At 42.6% G+C, this 21006-nt stretch overlaps 1 protein-coding gene and 1 long non-coding RNA gene across 2 annotated transcripts; one reads left to right on the top strand and one right to left on the bottom strand.

The window, feature by feature from the left end:
• Positions 1-4983: 4983 nt before the first annotated feature.
• On the bottom strand, positions 4984-10952 carry LOC147333217 (serine protease 27-like). The gene is made up of 6 exons (XM_086290247.1): positions 10823-10952; positions 8021-8041; positions 7634-7796; positions 7188-7456; positions 6171-6313; positions 4984-6084 (listed from the first exon to the last, which is right to left on the bottom strand). The coding sequence occupies exons 1-6, from the start codon at positions 10950-10952 to the stop codon at positions 5863-5865; spliced, it is 948 nt and encodes a 315-aa protein (XP_086146373.1). The 3' UTR covers positions 4984-5862.
• Positions 6673-8997, top strand: LOC147333218 (uncharacterized). Its single transcript, XR_015128884.1, has 3 exons — positions 6673-6996; positions 7200-7449; positions 7608-8997. It is a non-coding gene; the product is annotated as an uncharacterized LOC147333218 (long non-coding RNA).
• Positions 10953-21006: the final 10054 nt, after the last annotated feature.

The following is a 21006-nucleotide window of genomic DNA, read 5'->3' as shown; positions in this document are numbered from 1 at the left end:
TTGGGCTTCTTGTTGGGTGCATTTTCTTCTCTTTGCCAATCCAAGTATCACACTTTGACTGACGCGAGGCCTGTAAGGAAGGTGGAGTCTGTTCACTGTGATCAGATGGCAAAGTTACACCAGGGTGGGAAATTTAGTCCAAGCTGGTTTCATTTCTTTTGGGATTCATTAGTGAGGGTTTCCTGCTCTGGTCCTCAACCAGCTTTCTGGTTCAGCCCCACAGCAAATTTGGTACTGAACCTGTGGTTTATGGACACTTGAATCTATTAATTTCCTGCAATGCAATAATTTATAAACAAGTTCAGATGTAGTGATGCTGAAATAATAATGGTTTAAAACGAACACAAAGCCATGGCCAGGTCGCACTGTGCTGCTGTGATGGAGTGTTTTGCAAGTTCCACATTTGGTTCAATAAAATTTCTGCAGTTGATAAGCCTGTCATGTGTGGGTGCTTTTACTACTTCAGTTTGCAGCAGATTTGAGCTCTGAGGTGGAGAACACATCTGTGGACATGTTTAATGTGTAAAATAAGGATATGCTACTTTGGTGCTTTATTTCTGTAACTGCACAGCTGTTTAAAGTAGACTCGTCAAAGTATTTAATAAAAACAAGCATATTTGCTAGTGATGTGTAGATGAGGCCTCGTGAAGCGTTTCAGCACATTCCCCGAACTTCGATACTGTCGACAGTGTTGCTGTTTTGCTCCATACTGACACCTGCTGGACCTTAAATGTCATTGCAGGCAACTTACTTGAGACTCTCAACTAGGGGTGGGTTTTTATAATCGATTCATCGATTAAAATCGATTCTGGCTTGGATAACGTAAAATCGATTCATTAAAATCCTGAATCGATTTTTTAATATAAATTTATTTTGTCCGAAATGCCAGAATCTCTGGTGACATCTCACAAAATTTCAAGAACCACCAAACAGTAAATGAGAGCAGGTACAGGGATTCTGCACATAGACTTAAACACAGCGCGACCCGCGGATCAGAATCAGTTAGATGTCGCCTTTCTCACAGTCGGGGCTGAAAGCCGACAGCTCGCTGATTCTGATCTGTCGGCGGGTCGAGCTTTGTGTTCACGCCCTTTATGCGCTGATTCTAAAGCTGTTAGTTTGATCTCTCTCCAAACAATATTGACCGAACCAGCAGCAAAAGAAGATCCAAACGCTTCACATAAACATCGTCATGAATTCACTCTTTTACTGTTTTGCTTCCATTGCGATGCGCAGCTCTCTCTCTCTCCCTCCCCCTCTCCCCCCCCCCCCCCCCCCCCCTCTCTCTCTCGAACAGTTTCGCTTTCTTCATTATTCGCTTGCTTGTTACACAAGTCTACTGTTGTTTACAGGCTGTCGGCCGCTGTTTTTTTCCCTTTTACATTCTTCCGAAAAGAAAACCTCATTTCTGCTGTTCAATACTGAACAAATTTAAACTTTTTAATATTATTCAAAATGCAAAATGCTGTGTCTGTAATAAAACCGCTGTAACGTCAGAGGTAATGTTCATTAATTAATGGTTTTCTTTCGTTTTTGATGTACTGCAGAATATTTGTATAAAATCCCAGGCCAGGAAAATCACCTTCATGTTTTTCTGTGTTTTATCTTCAGCTACTTTGACACAAAGGCCTCTGCTGTGATGCTCACACCTTGGATAAAGTCTTGAGAGTGTCAGCTTCCTTTTTATAGATACAAAAATATGTAAATGTTCTGATCTGAATTATACTTCTGACTGTCAAAATTTCCCAGATTTAAATCGAATCGAATCGAATTAAATCGAATCGTGGATCGAATCGATTCGGGACCTTGTGAATCGGAATTGAATCGATTCTAGAAATCAGTGACGATACCCAGCCCTACCAACAGACACTGATTCAATGACCTAGTCATACTTGTATACACTGTAAGGTACTTTCCATGGAATCATTTTATATCTTTTACATTTCAAATGTTGTAGACATCTTTAAAATATGTTGCGAATGACATTAAGTGAAAATTTAAATGAAAGTATTGTGAATGTAATATTACCCATTTAAATGTAATTGACTGGAGAGTTTATTATAAATTTCTATTCAGAAAAATAAGTTGTTTTTACATTCAGCCTATTGCATTTTTTTGACACCATTTCCCCAGCTTTGGAAAACACGCTCACAGGGCACAGATGAAGCTGGGGTACAAAAACTGTAAAGCCAGGTGGGAAAGGTTCGGATAAGATGTCTTCCTATTCCTCCAGTACCTTAAAGGATCCTCTGATCTTGGAATGTTTCTCTCCGCCAAGTAGCGCTGGACCTCAGTAATGGAGTCTGCTGTTGGGTTGTTGGGTTGTCTGCCAACTTCTCCATTGAGCCGCTGCCACAGGTATAATAAAAAATGCATGGCTGTTTTAGTTTTTGTCATCTACCCCAAATTAGCACACATTAGTATCAAAATAAATGTACGAATAAACTGATAATACTGAACTTGCCTGGAACAGGTGACTGCTCTGATGAAGGTCCAGGCTGTGGCTCAGATGTTGTGCAGGCAATTACTGCAGCACACTCCACTTTCAGGCGATTGACTTCCTCACTACACTTGGAGGAACTATGAAATCCGAGTGTTTTAAATCTGGGGTCTAAAAGTGTTGATAGGGTCAACACACTTAATGACTCCAGATTAGAAGCGGTGTCTGTGACACGACACCTCAGTTGGTCATGGAGATGGGTGGCTGCTTGTGTGTGTAGATGTAAAGAGTTCTGCTCAAGTGCACAATATAGCATTTTCATCATCATCACCTTTGATCCTGAACCTCCCCTCAGACAACTCCACTGTAGCCTGGTGGAAAGGGACCAACACAAGAAGTGCTTCTGTTACGATGTCACACTCATCAGCCGTAAGTGGAGTTAAATCTGTTGGAAGAGAAGCAACAGATTCCCAGCCTGCTTCTTTCTCATCATGAAGCCGTGACAGCATCTGATATGTGCTGTTCCAGCGTGTTGGTACCTCGTTGATAAGTTTCAAGACGGGCCGTCCCACCTGCTGCTGCACTTGAGCAAGCTTTTCTTTGGCTGCAGTGCTGGATCTGAAGAATGATACGATCTGTCTAGATTTGTCTCTTATGGATGAAAGTTCAGGGATTTGATCACGTGATTTCTTGACTAATACATTGCGTTTGTGTGCAATGTGAACTGAAAGTCGAATTTGGAGAGTTCTTGTTGCTGCAGTCATGTTTGGTGCTGCGTTGGTCAGAAGACACCTTATTTGTGATGGCCCAGTCATCCATCATGACCGTTTTGAATTGGGCCAAATTGTCTGCAGTGTGACTTTGTGGAAAGTGTTTCACACCCAACACAGATGCGCACAACTGCATATTCTCATTAATGTAGAACCCGTCACTCTCCACAATACTAAGGGGTTGGCAGCCATTTATAATAAAATCCAGGACTGCCTGGTGCAGAACAGTCATCCTAGATGCTTGATTTCAAAATAATAGAACACATATTAATGAAAAATGACAATAAAGCTGTTCAGTGTCTGTATAGGCCGACCTGTGTTCATTCTCGGTGTGCTTGTCTCCTCATTTTCATGTTTGGCTCTGTAACGCCTAAACACTGAGGAGGTGCTTTTGTTTGTGTAAGAAAGCTCCGCAGAACAGATGCGACATTTAACCTGCATAACATGAAATAAATATTTTACACTGCAGGTCACGTTGCTGTTGTTCCTATTCTGATAGATTACACTGAAACAACGACAGACAAACAGTTACCTTATTTGCAGTGAAAAGATCAAAATGATCCCACACAGCAGAAATCTTTCTTTTTCTTTTGGGCTGCATTTTGTTATAGAGAGATATGTTTTTTTTAATCTTTGCGAGAGCCTTCTGTCACAGAGCACTTCTGACACTTGTCTCGACTCTCAATTTAAAACATTTAAAACTACAGGCTGAAGTCTTTCAGGTGTGTAAAACAGGCAGGTGTCACAATTCCTCTGATGGTGTAAAATTAACGAAAGGTCTGTGGCTGCTCCACACCGCTCCAGAGAATCATCCACTGGTGCTCCGTACTCCTCCAGCTGCTCATCACCGATGCGTCCAACCATGTAGTCAGAGTTTAAGCTGCATCTCTGCGGTTCATAAAAGAAGCCGGCACGGCGACACCGAGATCCAAAACTACGCTTCTCTTACAGTCGTGACACACCGAGGCTGCAGCTGTCAGCAGCTGTTTGTTGGTCAGTCACTGCTCTTAGTTTATCCACAGGAAACGAGTTTATGTTTGAAGGTCTCACTCTGCACATGCACGTATCTGCCAGGAGGGGGTGCTAAAAGATCTGCTTTCACACTGCACACAGTGTGTGTCATTTCCCTGAGGTCCACAGGACAAGCACTTTCAGCTTTTTAATTTCCCCAACATTTAGTAACATTTTGACAATAATCAAATAAAGTGTTATAACAAGCACAAAATCAGACCTGCTCTTTATTTCTTTATGTTAGGTGTCGTGATGATGTTGTGATAAGTGTAATTTGAATCTTCTTTCTCTTCTCTCCTTTGGTCACCTGCTGCTTTTGAGACTGTATGCTTCTGAGTTTTATTTATTTACTATAAATAATAAATAATGTTCAGCTGTAATGATGTAATACGTTAGCACTGCTGCCTGGGTTTGAATCCCCCATCTGGCTGGAGCCTTTCTCTATAAACCTCCATGACATTTACACCAGGATAAAGAAACAATAATATTATGAAGTGGTTACTGAAATCACGATAATGACAAGAAGAATCAGAGAAAGAGCTTGCATCCATGAGCTAATGAGAACATCGTCGTAACCAGGCGAGCAACACGGCGAGCGCTTGGTGTGTGTGCTGCTGACAAAGACAGTTCAGTTCAAACTCCAGCTCTCATTTCAAATCCACAAACATGTTAAATGATTCTACTTTTTTCATCTCAACAAAAGAAAGAAAAAACAACAAAAGGTTATTTGAATTTCTTTTATATTTCAAATCAGTCCAAGAGGGATGATCATTGCCGCTGTGTTCCCGAGATCCCCAAAATATATTTCTTTAACTCCAACTGATAAATATTAGAGGCGATTTTATGAAAGCAAATCGATTCAGTCCTGTGGGCACTGTGGTTGTGGTTGTTTTAGGGGTGGTGGTTGGCATTGGTGGCAGTCCTTTGCAGGTGACACTGAGGTCAGGGTTAGGGGTTTGTAGCTTAAACCTATTCGCTGGAACGTTGAAGACAATGTAATTACACAGCAAAGCAAGACACGAGTAGGCAAAGTTCTTCATGTTTCTCGTGCACGGGAGAGAACCGGACAGGCGCCGTTCCTTCGCTTGACCCCAGTCGCTCTCGTCCGCTCCCCCGTAACACTGCTCTTTTATTGAGGTTACATGAATATACATAGGGTCATTAACATATGACGTCTACATACAAACAAAGAGTACCTTGCCTGTGTGTGTGTGTGTGTGTGTGTGTGTGTGTGTGTGTGTGTGTGTGTGTGTGTGTGTGTGTGTGTGTGTGTGTGTGTGTGTGTGTGACCCCATGAACGACTTCCCTAAATCTGCTGGTCTGGAAGTCCAGCAGTTCATCTAAACAAAAGGCACTTAACCTAAAACAGACATAGATACGTTTATCCATAAAACAATAAGAGAAGGTACGAGCTCTCCCACGCTCCCAGAGTGCTCTGGAATACACACAAAGTTTGCAGACTATTAAGGATCAAACCTCTACCAATCTACAACTAATTATAAAACTCTAAGAATATATAAGTAGATATTTCTAAGCACAAATGATAATCAACAATACAAAACCTGACACGTTTTGTGTGTGCGTGTGGGGGGGTTAGCCTGGGGCACCAAGCAGGCTAGGACCGCCACTGGGTGGCAGTCCTCAGCAGGTGACACTGAGGTCACTGTTGGTCCCAGTGGACGTGAACGTCATGAAGCCCGGCCGGTTGGAGGAGATCTGGGTCCTGATCCAGGTCTGGTACTGGGATACTCTGGCGTAGACTCCTGGAAGATTCGGCCTGGCACAACCTTCCCCAAAACTGACGACTCCCGCCTGAATCCAGCGACCGCTCTGCTTGATCACCATTGGACCTCCTGAATCCCCCTTTGAGAGCAGAAACATTTACTGTTAGCTGAGGAGAAGAAACTGTAGAAGGTGAAAATGTGCCAAACACAGGTAACAACAATCACCTGACAGGAGTCCTTTCCTCCTGCACTTAACCCGGCACAGATCATGTTGTCAGTGATTGATCCCACTCCATAGTTACAGTTACACTGCCTGTTTCCCACAACAGGAACCTCCACCTCCATCAGGTTGGGTGAAGGAGCGGACGCTAAGGCAAAAAAGTATAAAGCAGAAAAAGTAAAGTAGATGAAAGGTCTCCCTCATTTGATACCAGGATTATTGTGTGGCTGTAATTCCTTCCGTATCAAAAATATTTTTCTTGTCTAGTGATATTTTAACACTGGGGAATGACGCTTTGGCTGTGAAATGGAGAAACAACACCAGTATTCACATGGCGAGACAAAAATTGGAAAGATTCTAACGTAAAATTGGCCAAAAAAATGAGGTGAGTGGGCAGGTTGGATGCACTCCTTTTGCAGGCCTGTTGACTGCAGTGGCTTGTTTTATCTCAAACAGCTAACAGATCAACTGCAGAGGAATGGCTTATTTGAAGGTCTCTATCACGGTTCTGGGTCATTTTGACGCAGCATTTTCAGTTTCTTGCATTTTGGTATTATTCTCTATGATTTATGTTCTGATTCTCTGGTTGTGCTGTTTTGATTGTTATTATTCTATGTTTCAGTTTAATTCTGGCTATGAGTTTAGTTCTTGTTCTTGTTCCCTCGTGTTTAGTGTAGGTGTCATGTCTGTGCCTATTGTGTGCTTCCTGTTTTACTTTGAAAATCTGTGTCTCATGTCAGTGTTTCCAATTTTGCTTCCCTTGTCTCGTTAGGTCTAATTCCTCCCAGCTGTGCTTCCCTCCTGTCTCCAATTCCCGGATTACTCGACTGGGTACTTAAGCCCTTTTAAAACATTTAAAAAAACAATGTGTTCCCAGTCATCAAACTCAGATTTAGAACATTTTAGCTTGCAGAAGAATTTTATTGCTTGAAGTATTTCTGAGCCATCTGAGAAAGCACACTTATTTCTTTCAGTGTGGAGATTTTTTACTCTAAAAGTAATCTGGTGTTTTTATGACCCACCTCCTTCTCTAGTACTTCCCCAGCCGGTGACCCAGCTGTTAACACCGCTGTAGAAGATGCTGTTTGAAGCTGCCAGGCAGACGGGAGAAATGTAGTTGTTGAAAGTCACCGGTGAGGAGAGCTGCAGGAGGCAGACGTCGTTGTCGTAGGTACCAGAGTTGTATTTTGGATGTTTGATGATCTTTGTTACAGTTCGAGATACTGCATTGGGATTGGATCCCTGTAGACTCTGACGGCCCAGATTCACAGTCAGTCCTCTCAGGTTGGTGCTGAGATCATCAAGGAGCACAAAACAGCATGCAGTTATTACGATGGCTAAAAAGAAATGATATTATTGATTCCTACTCTGTTAAATATTTATCCTGTTACACCCTCACCCCCTGATTAAAACCTTTTATAATCTCTTTAAATCTTGTTTAGAGTGCAGCTTCAGCCTCATTACTCACGTTTCAAAGCAGTGAGCAGCAGTCAGCACCCACTGACTGTTAATGAGGGATCCTCCACAGAAGTGGGACCCAGATCTTTGCAGACTGACCTGCCAGGGCCAGCTGCCAGCGCGGGCCGCCTGTCCTCCTACAATCTTGGTGTTGAGCTTTGGCTGACCACAAACTGAAGACCGACATTAAAACACAGAGTGAGCATTACTGTAGGAGCTGTAAACTCTCAGCACTACAAACTGCTGAGTGAGGACACAGTGATCCTGGACTAACAGCAGTAAAAAGTAATCTGATTTCAGGAGTTCACTGCGTTGCAAGTCTAGAGTCCAGTCAGAAACTAATATTCATCCTCATGATGTATTAAACATTACAAGTTAAAAGGAAACTTTATCTTACCATTCAGCTGTGACTCAGACTCTGAAAAACAGGAAAACATTTTGGTTAGTGTCACCTCAGCTATTTTGAGTCTTCAAACTGGACGTCTGGACTTTTGGTGCAATTCAAGCCTTTTGGAGCATTTTTAAAGACATCATCTGATCAATAACAGCGCTGCTGTGGTTTCAAGTCTTTGGTGTCTGGGAGTCCATGAACACATGATCTGCAGTTACATCATAAGTTTAAAGCTTATGGACGTGCTGCACATGATTACTACATGATTACAACGACCAAGAATTATTTTTAGGGGCTTGTTTATATTAAATAAAACATGATACAGAGCATCGCAGCACATTAAAAAGACAACAGCCTTAATTAACGCAGTGGACGATTGGACCCAAAAGTTGGGTTGATACGTCATCACTTATGTTACGATTCGATGTTGTCAGTGTTTTGTTTTAGGCGTGACTGTTATGGGTTTCCTGTTTTACTTTGAAGGTCTGTCTTATCTCAGTGTGTTCAGTTTAAGCTTCCTTGTCTCGTCAGTTCTGATTTGCCCCAGCTGTGTTTCCCTCCTGTTGTCCATTCCCTGATTGCTCGCTCTATGTATTTAAGCCCTGTGTTTCAGTTTGTCATGGTCGTGATCTCCCCCCGTGTTGTAAATAGTTTGTTGTATATAGATGTAAATAGTTGTCGATACTGTTTTTACTCGGTAGCTGTAGGGGTGAGAAGCCATTTTTCTTTGGGAACCTTTTCTCCTGTTTTTGGTTAGAGAGGCAGGTAAGACACCTGTAATATTTGTTTGGGGTTTTCTGTGAAGGTAAGCCAGCTGCATTTCATTTCTAGAGTTTTTGTTTGTTGTTTTGGCCATGCTCACCCTGATGCCTGCTACCTTTTGGGACTCAATAAACTGACTGGCTGTTGTGAAATCCGTGGTAGCTGTTTTTTGTTGGTTCGTCCTCCTTAAGAGCAGGGAGTGGGGGGGGCATTTTTCCTTATTTTTGTTTTCCTTATGTCGCACGCCGGTTCCCTGGGCTGGGGTGTAACACTTAACAGATAACAACGAGGGTAACGAAAAGTCTAAATATGGCCACATCTGACTTTGAGCTATAAGAAGAATTATTTCCTTGGTACTTAAACCGATTCTGAAGTACAATTTCACTAACTTAGAGGGTAACCGTGGCAGATCGCCTCAAAACAAATTTCCCACGCGTGGGACTAATAAAGGTTATCTTATCTGGAAACAAGTGTAATCTCCACATTTCAACTTTTTTTCAAAATAGATTTTCTAATTTAATCTTGAAAATTCGACTTTATTCTTAAAATGATCAGTAATGTTTTTTCCTAATGTGGCCCTAATACTCTGTAATTAAGTTCTAACTACATAATTATATCTAATAAAGTGACTTCTTACATTCATGTATATTATATCCAATATAAGCATTAGAAATATCCTGTCTCAGAGTGATGCTGAAAAACTTTATGCATTTATTACTTCCAGGCTGGACGACTGTGATTCATTATTATCAGGAAGTCTTCAGTTAATCCAAAATGCTGCAGCCAGAGTCCTGACAGGGTCTAGAAGGAGAGAGATTTCTCCTGTATTGGCTTCCCTTCATTGGCTCCCTGTCATGGGCTGGGACCCAGCATTTTCTGTTCATTTTGCATCATTGGCATGTACTGTAGAAGACATGCTAAGTTCTTGTTGTCTCTACCATTAGTTCGGATTTCAGTTGCCTTGTATTTTGACATTCTTTTATGTTAAGTCATCCAGTCCAGTCTTTAGTCCTTGTCGATCTAGATCCTGTTGTGTCGTCACCCCTTATGTTCCAGTCTGCCTTGTTCATGTTGTCAAGTCAGTATTACGTCTGCCTCCGTCATGTTTCCTGTTTTATTTTGAAAGAGTCTGGTGTTCTTTGTTCATTGTATTTAGTTTCACTTCCCCTGATCGCCCCTCGTGTGTATTTAGTGTGTGTGTGTACGTTTCTGTCTTTGTCAGAACGTCTGTGTCACCATGTCATAGCACTCATGGTAGTCACAGTAAACATAGTTATCATAGTTATCGTGTTTAGTTTTCCCAGTGTAGGTTGCAGTTTAGTTTGTCACCCAGTTTGTATTGTATTCATATTTATCAGCCAAAATAAAATGGCTTGGCTTTGGTTTAACTCTCCGCTCCGTCTCCTTCTGTGTGCGCACCTGGGCCCTCGTTCTCGCACAGTCAGCTCCGCTGGCCGTGACACTCCCGCTTAAATCCAGAATTGAATTCAAAATCCTGCTCCTCACATACAAGGTCTTAAATAATCGGGCCCTATCTTATCTTAATAACCTTGTAGTACCATATCACGCCCTGAAATGTTGGTGATTTGATGATATATAAATAAAACTGAATTGAACTGAATTTTCTTATCACAACAAAAACAACAGCTGAATGTCATCTACGAAGGACGTGAGCCACATATTTGAACTGTAATATCTCTTCTTGAGTATTAAGACTTAATATGTTAACATTATAAAAACATTATAAGTCTCAAGTTCTTAATATGAATTGGAATAAAACACGGAATCAAAGCTAAAATAGAATAAAGCAGCTGTGACACAGACGCTGATTGATGGAGAGCAGTTCAGCCTCTCAGCTGCTTCCAAACCAAACAGATCGTCACATTAATCTGTGTTTTAGCTTTCATCACCAAGATAAAGATGAAGCTAAAGCACAACACCAGTCCTCCTTTTCCTGCAGTGCCACTTTAAAGTGAAGCGCTGTGCTCCTGAGTGTTTTCACCCTCTGAGTCGTACCTGCTGCAGGTGTGTGCAGAGAGCTCTTACCTTGGGTCAGGAGCATCAGCCCAGCAGCCAAACACATCACTTTGTAGAAAGCCATCGCTGTAAGATCCAAACCTCCAGACCTGCTGAGGCATAAATAACCTTCCTCTCTCCTCCTCCTCTCTGTCTGCATTAAGCACACCTCTCTCAGACACCTGTCTGACGACACACCCAACGCCTCACTGCAGCTCACCTGATCCAGGAATTTCAGCTTTCAGGCAGCAATGTTGAACCTTTTTATTAATCCTTTCCAGCTCGATTTCTCTCCCAGTCAATCAGTACACGTCCTTTTCTCCTTCCTTGGTGTCCAGCCTCACATACGGTTCACTGTGAGCCTTTTCCTTTATCCTTGCCACCTCTCTCTTAGCAGCCAGCAGTCCGGTCTACTTCCTTCAGCTCCCTGACTCTCCCACTTTTTCTTTGCTAACCTCTTCCTTTGAATGCTTTCCTGTACTTCCTCATCCTAACACCAAGTCCTCTTCAGTACACCAAACACCTTCTTGGATGTTTCCCTCAGCGCTTTCCCAGCTATCTGGCAACTTTTCCCTTCCAACCAGAACCTGAACTCTGTGCTACATTCTGCCTTCTTTAACTTCCATCATTTCATCTTCATCTCTGTCTTTCGCGTCCTCTTCTTGATTTTTATAGTCATCCTACAGAGTGCCATCAAAATCTCCCCTGAGGCCACCGTGCAGTCTTACATCTCAGATTGCAGGTTCTGCGTAAGACACAATTTAATTGTCCAGCAGAATTACTGGACTTGAAAACCTGATGCTGAACAAACTGAACTTCACAATTTAGCATTTCTTCTTGATATTTCATTCTGCTTTTTTCTAACCTAAATAATAAATATATTTATTATTTATAAATATTTATATTTATTTTGCTCTTAAAAATTTGAGCATGTGCGAGTCAAAAAACAGTGAACCTGTCTCTTATTATTCGGCTGTAACTCTGATAACAACCAATCACAGAGTGGAGACAGCTGTCAGCATTGTCAGCATTTTCTTTAAACTTAACTTAAACAGCAACACAATAACGTCAGAAGAACAATGACCCAACTCTTAATTTTGAAATTATGACTAATGACTGAGAATGTAAAGTTCAAATGTCAGCACTGAAGGTTTGTTTAAAGAAGCAGTTTCTGTTTGTGCTGCATGATTCACTCAGAGATTATAAAGGACAGAAACACAACAGATCTGTTCTGTGAAAGAAAAAGTCCTTTCTGTGCTTCATTTATCTGCACTGACAGCAGGACTTACACAATAGGGAGTGTCAACAATAACCCTGCTCAGGAATTAACTGGTCAGCCTGCATTAGGTTTCCTAGAATTAACAAATGAACTGCATCCACCGTCAGTGACATAACGTGGAATTACAGTCTCCTAGTTCTCACCCCCCCCCCCCCCTTTTTTTTTGTATATGAGGGGTGGGGGGCACACTGGTGGTCTAAATACTAGAGACTGCGGGCAATATTACATTTCCTCTGCACATGCTCAGTAAGCCTGTGGAAGTGAAGTGCAGTTATCTCACTTATGCAGAGATGCTCAAGGTTCAATCTAATTTTCTCATAAGGAAATTTGTTTTTGGATGTACAATATTTTTTTCTGCTGCCAAAACTTTGGATAACTGGGATTTTTATTTATTTATTTATTTTAATTCCGGAGGCCTTTGAAAGTGACAAACAAAGACTCACTGCAGGCTTGGACAGCTGATTGAAGGAGATGCTCTGTCCCCACTGCTGTTCTGCAAAGGCACGAAACCCCCTCAGTGAGATCGTTGACAAGACTGGCTACAGATACCGACTATAGAATCGAGCGATCATCATCAGTGTTTGAAGCCACGTTATGAACCAAATAAACTGTTCAGGTAAATTCACCCAGTCAGGGGATTGTAGCCTAGCTGACTGACTGGTTTTCTCCCAGGCTGACCATGAAAAACAGCGGCTGAGTGAAAGCCTTTATTTGTTAATGCTGGTGTGCGTCACATCTATTGTGTCTATAATGCCTCTGTTTTGCTACGCTGATGCAGATTTGACGTAGCTACGTCTTACGAGTTATTCACTACCTGAACAGTTTAGGTGGTTCATAATGTGGCTTCAAACACTGTGACGTTTTTCCTCATTTGTACTGTGATCTTATTTTTATTTTCTGTTTTATTTTCTTCCATTTTTGCAGAAACCCTTATGTACCATCACACTGAGTATTAGAGAAACTGCATCTTTTGCAACTCAGTCCCTGGATGTAAGACCATCCTTCTGATTCAGGATAATCACGGGAGCACCAGCTAGCCTTCAGCCAACAGACACCATAATAATAATAATAATAATAATGGATTGCATTTATATAGCGCTTTTCAAGGCACCCAAAGCGCTTTACAATGCCACTATTCATTCACTCTCACATTCACACACTGGTGGAGGCAGCTACAGTTGTAGCCACAGCTGCCCTGGGGCAGACTGACAGAAGCCAGGCTGCCATATCGCGCCATCGGCCCCTCTGGCCAACACCAGTAGGCGGTAGGGTAAAGTGTCTTGCCCAAGGACACAACGACCAGGACAGAGAGCCCAGGGATCAAACCGGCAACCTTCCGGTTACAGATGCGATTCCCAACCCCCTCAGCCACGGTCGCCCCTATGGACCATACCGCACCATACCTTTGTTGTGTTATGCTCATGTCGTGGATTACTGGAATGCTGGTGGAACTGAGACACCTGTGATTTTCTGGATCTTTAGTTATTATTACAGTCAAGCAGAAACACTTTGACTAAACAGGTGATTTTAATTTTTTGTGACTTCTTTATCTTCAGGATTCAGGTCACAGGTGAGATAAGTGCAAAAAAACCAATTAACAATATAATAAAACATGAAGCACTCCTGTGTGTGTGGGAAGGGAGAGGGTGAATTTTTGAAAACTGGTTCTCAGGAAACACTGTAATGATAACATTATGTGAAAGATGATTTCCTGGAATAATACTTTAATGTCTGTCAGCAAACTGGATCTACCAGTAAGAGCACAGGTGAGTTTACAGGTATGCAGGAGTGCAACGTCATTGTGCCGGGAGAGGACCTGAAGATGAAACAATTCCTCTGGTTAAAGGAGACAATAGATGATAAACAAATGAATTCAAAAGAGATTGTATGAGAGTTTTTGTAAAAGGCTGGCAGGTTATTAAAAGCTCTGCAAGGAATTGGCTGCTTGATTATACACACCTGAAACACACAGCAGGTTTATCGACATTAAACAATAAGAACAAAGAATGTAACATGAAAAAACAGACGCTCCATCTTTTCTTTGAAATCCCAAACATTGCCATCACTGTCATTCTTAGTGAGAATAAACTTGGTATATATCTGTTTATGTGCTCATTTGGGGGCTGGTGAGGTTGAGAAGTCTTCAGTTAAATTTTAGCACCAAATCAGAACAGCAGTCACATCAAGGTGCTTTATATTGTCAATTCACTAGCTCCAAATGAATATAAATTAGTTGATGAAATAGCTGCAGGGTTTGAAAGTATAGTTATGTGGGTAACCGCATTAATTATATCCATTACAATGTGCTGAGACTCTCTAACCTAACCAGAGACGCCATGGAGGGGTTCGCAGAGCAGCTGGGGCCGACCTCGCTGATGGGAGTGCAAAATCGAATGGGCCTGGACATGTTGTTGGCCGAGAAGGGAGGTGTATGTGCCATGTTTGGTGACATGTGTTGTACCTTTATTCACTGGTTGGGGTGAGAAGGAGAACAGGACAGAGGCAAGCGTAGGGAAAGTGAACGCCGAGTGGCCTCGCCACCCAGAGCAGAGGAAAATAACTGGTGGAAGGCTAGCGAAGCTGAACAGCTCTCGATAAGGTAGTTGAGGATTCCATGGAGTGGAGTGGATCAGCTCGGACAATTAGGAAGGAATGGCAGAAGAAGAGGTCAAAGGGAATTGAGAACAATGGGAATCTTAATAGGTGAATGAGCGGAACCCTGGATCAGGTAGCGACATGGCTCGACTTTGAACTGAAGCTCTGACAGAGAAGTATGCTGGATTTTGAGATTTGAGGTGAGGCTTGGAGGTTCGTAAGGCTTGCGTGAGCTTGTCTTTGAGTAGAAGATGGAGAGGGGGTGCTTAGCTGGTTAATTACTTCAGATAAGGTAGTGATAACTACTGTGCTTATTTCGGAAATGAACAGAAGTGACAGCAGCAGCTTGGGAAGGGTTGATGCATTGAAAGATCGTTTTTAGAAAAGTTGTCTAGATGCGGAGAAGCTGGCGTCCCAGTGGTAGAAGGATTCACTGCTGCTTTTGCTGTGATAAATGCAGAGAAACTGGCAACTCTATATTAGAAAGCTTGCTGCTGAGTATGCGAATGAGGGATAAAGAAGAACCAGGCAACTCGGTGCCAAAGCTTGCTACTGTATTAGCATAGGAGTGATAGAGGAAGAGAACCTGGCGTCCAGTTGCCAAAAGCATGCTGCTGCATTTTGCCAATATGGGATACAGGAAAGGGAAACTGGCGACTTGTTCGTAGAAAACCTTGCTGGTGCGATTGGATATGAGGGAAGGACCTAGCATCCTGGTGCCATGAAAGCATGTTGCTAAATTTTGCGAAGGATGGATGGAGGGAAGGGAAACTGGCAAGGTGTTGGTAAAAGGCTTGCGGCTGCTTTTGTAAATAAGGGATAAAGAAAAACCTGGCAACCCACCTCTGCCAGATGTTTATTATTAAAGTGGGGTCCGTTGTCTGATCTGATGGTTCTTGGTCCTTCATAACTTCATATCCCATTTGGTTTGCCCACCATCACAAGAAGATATCAGTATCCTTGTTGTCCTTTGGTCACCTCTCATGTCTGTAAAATCAATTTTGATGCCCTTAAAAGAGGCATCCAGTATTGGAAACCTCCCCTTTGAACACTGGTGCAGCTGCTTTGGGTGGTGTTCATTACAGGTGTTGCATTCCATCACATAGCTTTCCACCACAGGCCCTCCATGTTCTTGTGAGTTCTTCTGCTCTCATGTGCAGCACCAAGTGCTTATTTTAACAATAGTTGAGAAAATGTTGCTGGGACAACTAACATCCTATCATGTGCTCTCCAGAATCCACTGTTCTGTGTTGCTTCTTTCTTCATCCATTTATTGATGTTGTAGCTGCTGCATTATCTTGATGTCATCTTCTGTCAGTGATGGTAGCGATTCTTCTGCCAGAACAACCATTTGTCCTTGATATCCTCTTTTCCTCCTTTGCCGCCCATGTTTGGTTCTTTTGATATCCTTTACATTTCATCACTGCCACTTCCCTTGGTAGCTCATAACAGTTCTTCCGATTGTTCTTTATGTTTTACTGGAGTATTGGCTGTAAATACAAACCCTCAGTCTTACCGATTAAGGTCCATTGACATGAAGTACTGAAGCTGAATAGATGCTTACTCTTTTTCCTTGTGGGAGTTGTAGTGCTTTGGTGAGAGCCACAATTTCTGCCACCTGAGCTAATGCAGGTTGTGTGATGATTCCTTGTACTAATGTTTCATTTGTCTCTCCATCATGGCTCTGACTCACCACAGCAGATTTTCACCCCTGTTTCTGTATACAATGTGAGATCTGGATGCTCCAAGGCCACACCTGGCCTGTATTCCCCTCTAAAGCATCCTCTTTCAGTACAGATCTTGGGCCTGGATCTGGTTGCTGTTGTCGTAGCTGTGGTTCACGCTCAGTCTGTGCTTGTGTAGCCAATGCAGCAGCCACAGCTTTTTGTGTTTCTTCTTTTAAGTCCACTAACACAGCCACCAATCTTTTAGCTTTAACTTTGTTCTTGTTAACCTCTGAGTCCTTTCCTGCAATCTGTTGCTTAAACAGCCTTTTGGTTCATTGTTTCATCTTCTTCTCTCTGTGTCTCCTGACAAGATGTTGCAAATGCTCTCTCCATAAGAAATCTGTCATAACACTCAGTTGAACCACTCCATCAAGCAAATCTTGTGCAGATCTTGGCTAACCAATTTCACACTGATTTCTTGCCAAGTGTAAGGTTGCTTCAGTCCTATCAGGCTGCACTCCTGTTGGATTTTCCCAGAGTTTGGCTACCCGGTCCAGATATTCAGTCAAGGTCTCATTGGCAATCCTTTAAATGCCCTTAGATCTTTCATTCCTGGGTACAGGGTTTCCATATGTTCCCACAGGGCATTACTGAAAGGGATCAAGGCAATCGCTATCATGGGTTCCAGAGCCAAACCCAATTCCTTCCAAGAGTCTCTGTGCACTGGGTACCCCTTCTGTTTGAAAAAGCAAGGCACAAATGTCTCCAATGGCAAGTATCTCTCCTTCTGTGTTATCTTCAAAAGTCAAAATCCAGGCTGGTGCTCCAGCAGATAAAGATGGCAATTTCTCACCAGTCCTTCTGTATCTCTGAGATAAACTGGTTCTCATATGGACTGGCACAACAAGCGACTGATATCTCTTCTTTCCATCCAGTCTGGTCTAGTGCATATGGCTACCTCTGCTGATAGATGCAGGTAGTTCTTGATAATCAATTTCATCCTCTGTGTCAGTTTTTATCCTCCTGGCTTCTTGATGTTACTGGTGAACCATGTGTTTCTTTCAGCTCCAGCTCTGATCCAGTTGTGTCCTCTTCTTCTATTTGTCCCACTATTTCAGCATTCAGCAAGCCAGTCTCTGTTTGTTTAAATTTCTTTGGTCAGTTTTGATTTTCCCTTGTACTGATGACGTCCCTCAGTTTTCTTAGAATATTTCTTACTGAGAGCCACAGTCTCCTCCTCCTCCTTGGTCATTGTCGTTGACTTCTTTTTGATTCTCAGAGTCTGACTCACTCATCCTCTTCTTTCTTCTGGTCTGCTGTTCTCCTACTGGAATCTCCTGATTTGTTGTTGGAGGAATCAGTATGGAATCTCCTTGTAGCTTGTCTGGAGGAAGGAAGGAATTATGGAAGGGAATATGGGAAGAGGAGGAGGGATCTCCTTCAGGCCAGAGCCCCAGCATACGTGTGCTTTCCTCATTCCTGACATCTGTGCAGTTTGAGTTTGCTTACCTGTGGTTACATCCTCTCTGGTAGTTATGTTAGACCAGTTTCTCATTAGCAGAAATGTGCAGTAACGCGTTATAAGTAGCGTGTTACTGTAATCTGATTACTTTTTTCAAGTAAGTAGTAAGGTAAGGCATTACTATTGTGAAACAGTAATTAGATTACTGTTACTTTCCCATAAGCACGCTGTGTTACTGCATTACTAAACCGTGATTTTGTTTGTGAGAGTGCGTCATGACTTAAGCGTGTGCGACGTCCATGGTAACAGACGTGTGCAGATCAATAATGGATAATATGGAGTGCGCAGGAGAGTATGTGTGCAGCGTTTAAATCATGGAAGTACTGACCTTACTTTGGGTTTGATTCCGTAAATAGTGACAAAAACATTAGCGTCCACTGTTCACTGCATGGGAAAACGCGGACCACTCAAGGTGGCAAATGAGTATTTTGTCCACATCATCCTCTTCATGCATGTTGTCTTACTCCAAGCTGTATAGGCTCGAAAGCCTACTACCAATGAAGCATATTAGGTGATGTGCATCTCTGTAATGAGAAGGGGTGTGGTCTAATGACATCAACACCCTATATCAGGTGTGCATAATTATTAGGCAACGTCCTTTCCTTTGGCAAAATGGGTCAAAAGAAGGACTTGACAGGCTCAGAAAAGTCAAAAATAGTGAGATATCTTGCAGAGGGATGCAGCAGTCTCAAAATTGCAAAGCTTCTGAAGCGTGATCATCGAACAATCAAGCGTTTCATTCAAAATAGTCAACAGGGTCGCAAGAAGCGTGTGGAAAAACCAAGGCGCAAAATAACTGCCCATGAACTGAGAAAAGTCAAGCGTGCAGCTGCCAAGATGCCACTTGCCACCAGTTTGGCCATATTTCAGAGCTGCAACATCACTGGAGTGCCCAAAAGCACAAGGTGTGCAATACTCAGAGACATGGCCAAGGTAAGAAAGGCTGAAAGACGACCACCACTGAACAAGACACACAAGCTGAAACGTCAAGACTGGGCCAAGAAATATCTCAAGACTGGTTTTTCTAAGGTTTTATGGACTGATGAAATGAGAGTGAGTCTTGATGGGCCAGATGGATGGGCCCGTGGCTGGATTGGTAAAGGGCAGAGAGCTCCAGTCCGACTCAGACGCCAGCAAGGTCGAGGTGGAGTACTGGTTTGGGCTGGTATCATCAAAGATGAGCTTGTGGGGCCTTTTCGGGTTGAGGATGGAGTCAAGCTCAACTCCCAGTCCTACTGCCAGTTTCTGGAAGACACCTTCTTCAAGCAGTGGTACAGGAAGAAGTCTGCATCCTTCAAGAAAAACATGATTTTCATGCAGGACAATGCTCCATCACACGCGTCCAAGTACTCCACAGCGTGGCTGGCAAGAAAGGGTATAAAAGAAGAAAAACTAATGACATGGCCTCCTTGTTCACCTGATCTGAACCCCATTGAGAACCTGTGGTCCATCATCAAATGTGAGATTTACAAGGAGGGAAAACAGTACACCTCTCTGAACAGTGTCTGGGAGGCTGTGGTTGCTGCTGCACGCAATGTTGATGGTGAACAGATCAAAACACTGACAGAATCCATGGATGGCAGGCTTTTGAGTGTCCTTGCAAAGAAAGGTGGCTATATTGGTCGCTGATTTGTTTTTGTTTTTGAATGTCAGAAATGTATATTTCTGAATGTGGAGATGTTATATTGGTTTCACTGGTAAAAATAAATAATTGAAATGGGTATATATTTGTTTTTTGTTAAGTTGCCTAATAATTATGCACAGTAATAGTCACCTGCACACACAGATATCCCCCTAAAATAGCTAAAACTAAAAACAAACTAAAAACTACTTCCAAAAACATTCAGCTTTGATATTAATGAGTTTTTTGGGTTCATTGAGAACATGGTTGTTGTTGAATAATAAAATTATTCCTCAAAAATACAACTTTCCTAATAATTCTGCACTCCCTGTATATACTTTGCAAAGAGATTTTTACACTTACACATGTCCACTGGCTGACCAGTGGGTGGCAGGGTATGGAGTGACACATCAGTGTCCAATGTAGTGGTTTATCTGCAAGTATACCATCAACACTGACACAAATACAAGAAAACAGCCTTTGAATAGCTGTAACTGTAGTGACCACTATATGTGAAAGAGTTAAAGCAATCACAGTCCAGCCCAGTTGGTAAATAATAACAAACACACTGTAATAAACTAATAAAAGATCAAAGCAACAATGTCAAAAATGAATTTAGAAATTAACCCAAAAAGAATCTGTATCAATACTCGATACGAAATTAATGAAACAAAAAACTAAGATTCAATTTAACAATCAACTCAACAGGAATTATGTCAGAATCAAAGAAAAAAAATGAAAATGAATTTAGCAATTGACTCACGCAATTATTTATATATTAAACAGATACAAACAGGGGCAGCACAGTGGTTAGCACCATTGCTGCACTGTCCTGAGTTCAATTCCACCATCAGGCCGGGGTCTTTCTGTGTGGAGTTCTCCCCGTGTTTGCGTGGGTTCCTTCCGAGTACTCCGGCTTCCTCCCACAGTCCAAAGAGATGCTGTTTGTGGGGATAGGTTAATTGATTAATTCAAATTGCCCATAAGTGTGAATGCGGGAGTGAATATGAGTGCGAATGGTTGTCTGTCTCTGTGTGTTAGCCCTGTGGCAGACTGGCGACCTGTCCAGGGTGTACCCCGCCTCTCGCCCTATGAAAGCTGGGATAGGCTCCAGCATCCCCGCGACCCTGAAAAGTATAAGCGTAAACGAATGGATGGATAAAAATCAATCAAAGAAAATCCATCCATCCATCCATCCATCTTCATCCGCTTTATCCGAGGCCGGGTTGCGGGGGCAGCAGCCTAAGCAAAGAGGCCCAGACCTCCCTCTCCCCAGCCACCTCCTCCGGCTTATCCGGGGGAACACCAAGGCGTTCCCAGGCCAGCCGAGAGATATAATCTCTCCAGCGTGTCCTGGGTCTGCCCCGGGGCCTCCTCCCGGTGGGACATGCGTCTCGGGAGGGGAAAGCGGTGCTCTACCTGCACTGTGTATAGTGCTGGCGGAGCGCTGCTGACGTCGACTGAGAAAATTGTCAGGCGGTGGAAGGAATACTTCGAGGACCTCCTTAATCCCACTGACACGTCTTCCGA

The sequence above is a fragment of the Aulonocara sp. 'chitande type north' Nkhata Bay genome, linkage group LG4 (genome assembly GCF_057382095.1).
Source record: "Aulonocara sp. 'chitande type north' Nkhata Bay isolate Kocher_YH1m ecotype deep benthic linkage group LG4, A_spYH_male_GT1.1, whole genome shotgun sequence".
NCBI classification, from domain to species: Eukaryota; Metazoa; Chordata; class Actinopteri; order Cichliformes; family Cichlidae; genus Aulonocara; species Aulonocara sp. 'chitande type north' Nkhata Bay.
Note: the sequence above shows the minus strand (reverse complement) of the source record. Positions and strands in the feature narration are given on the sequence as shown.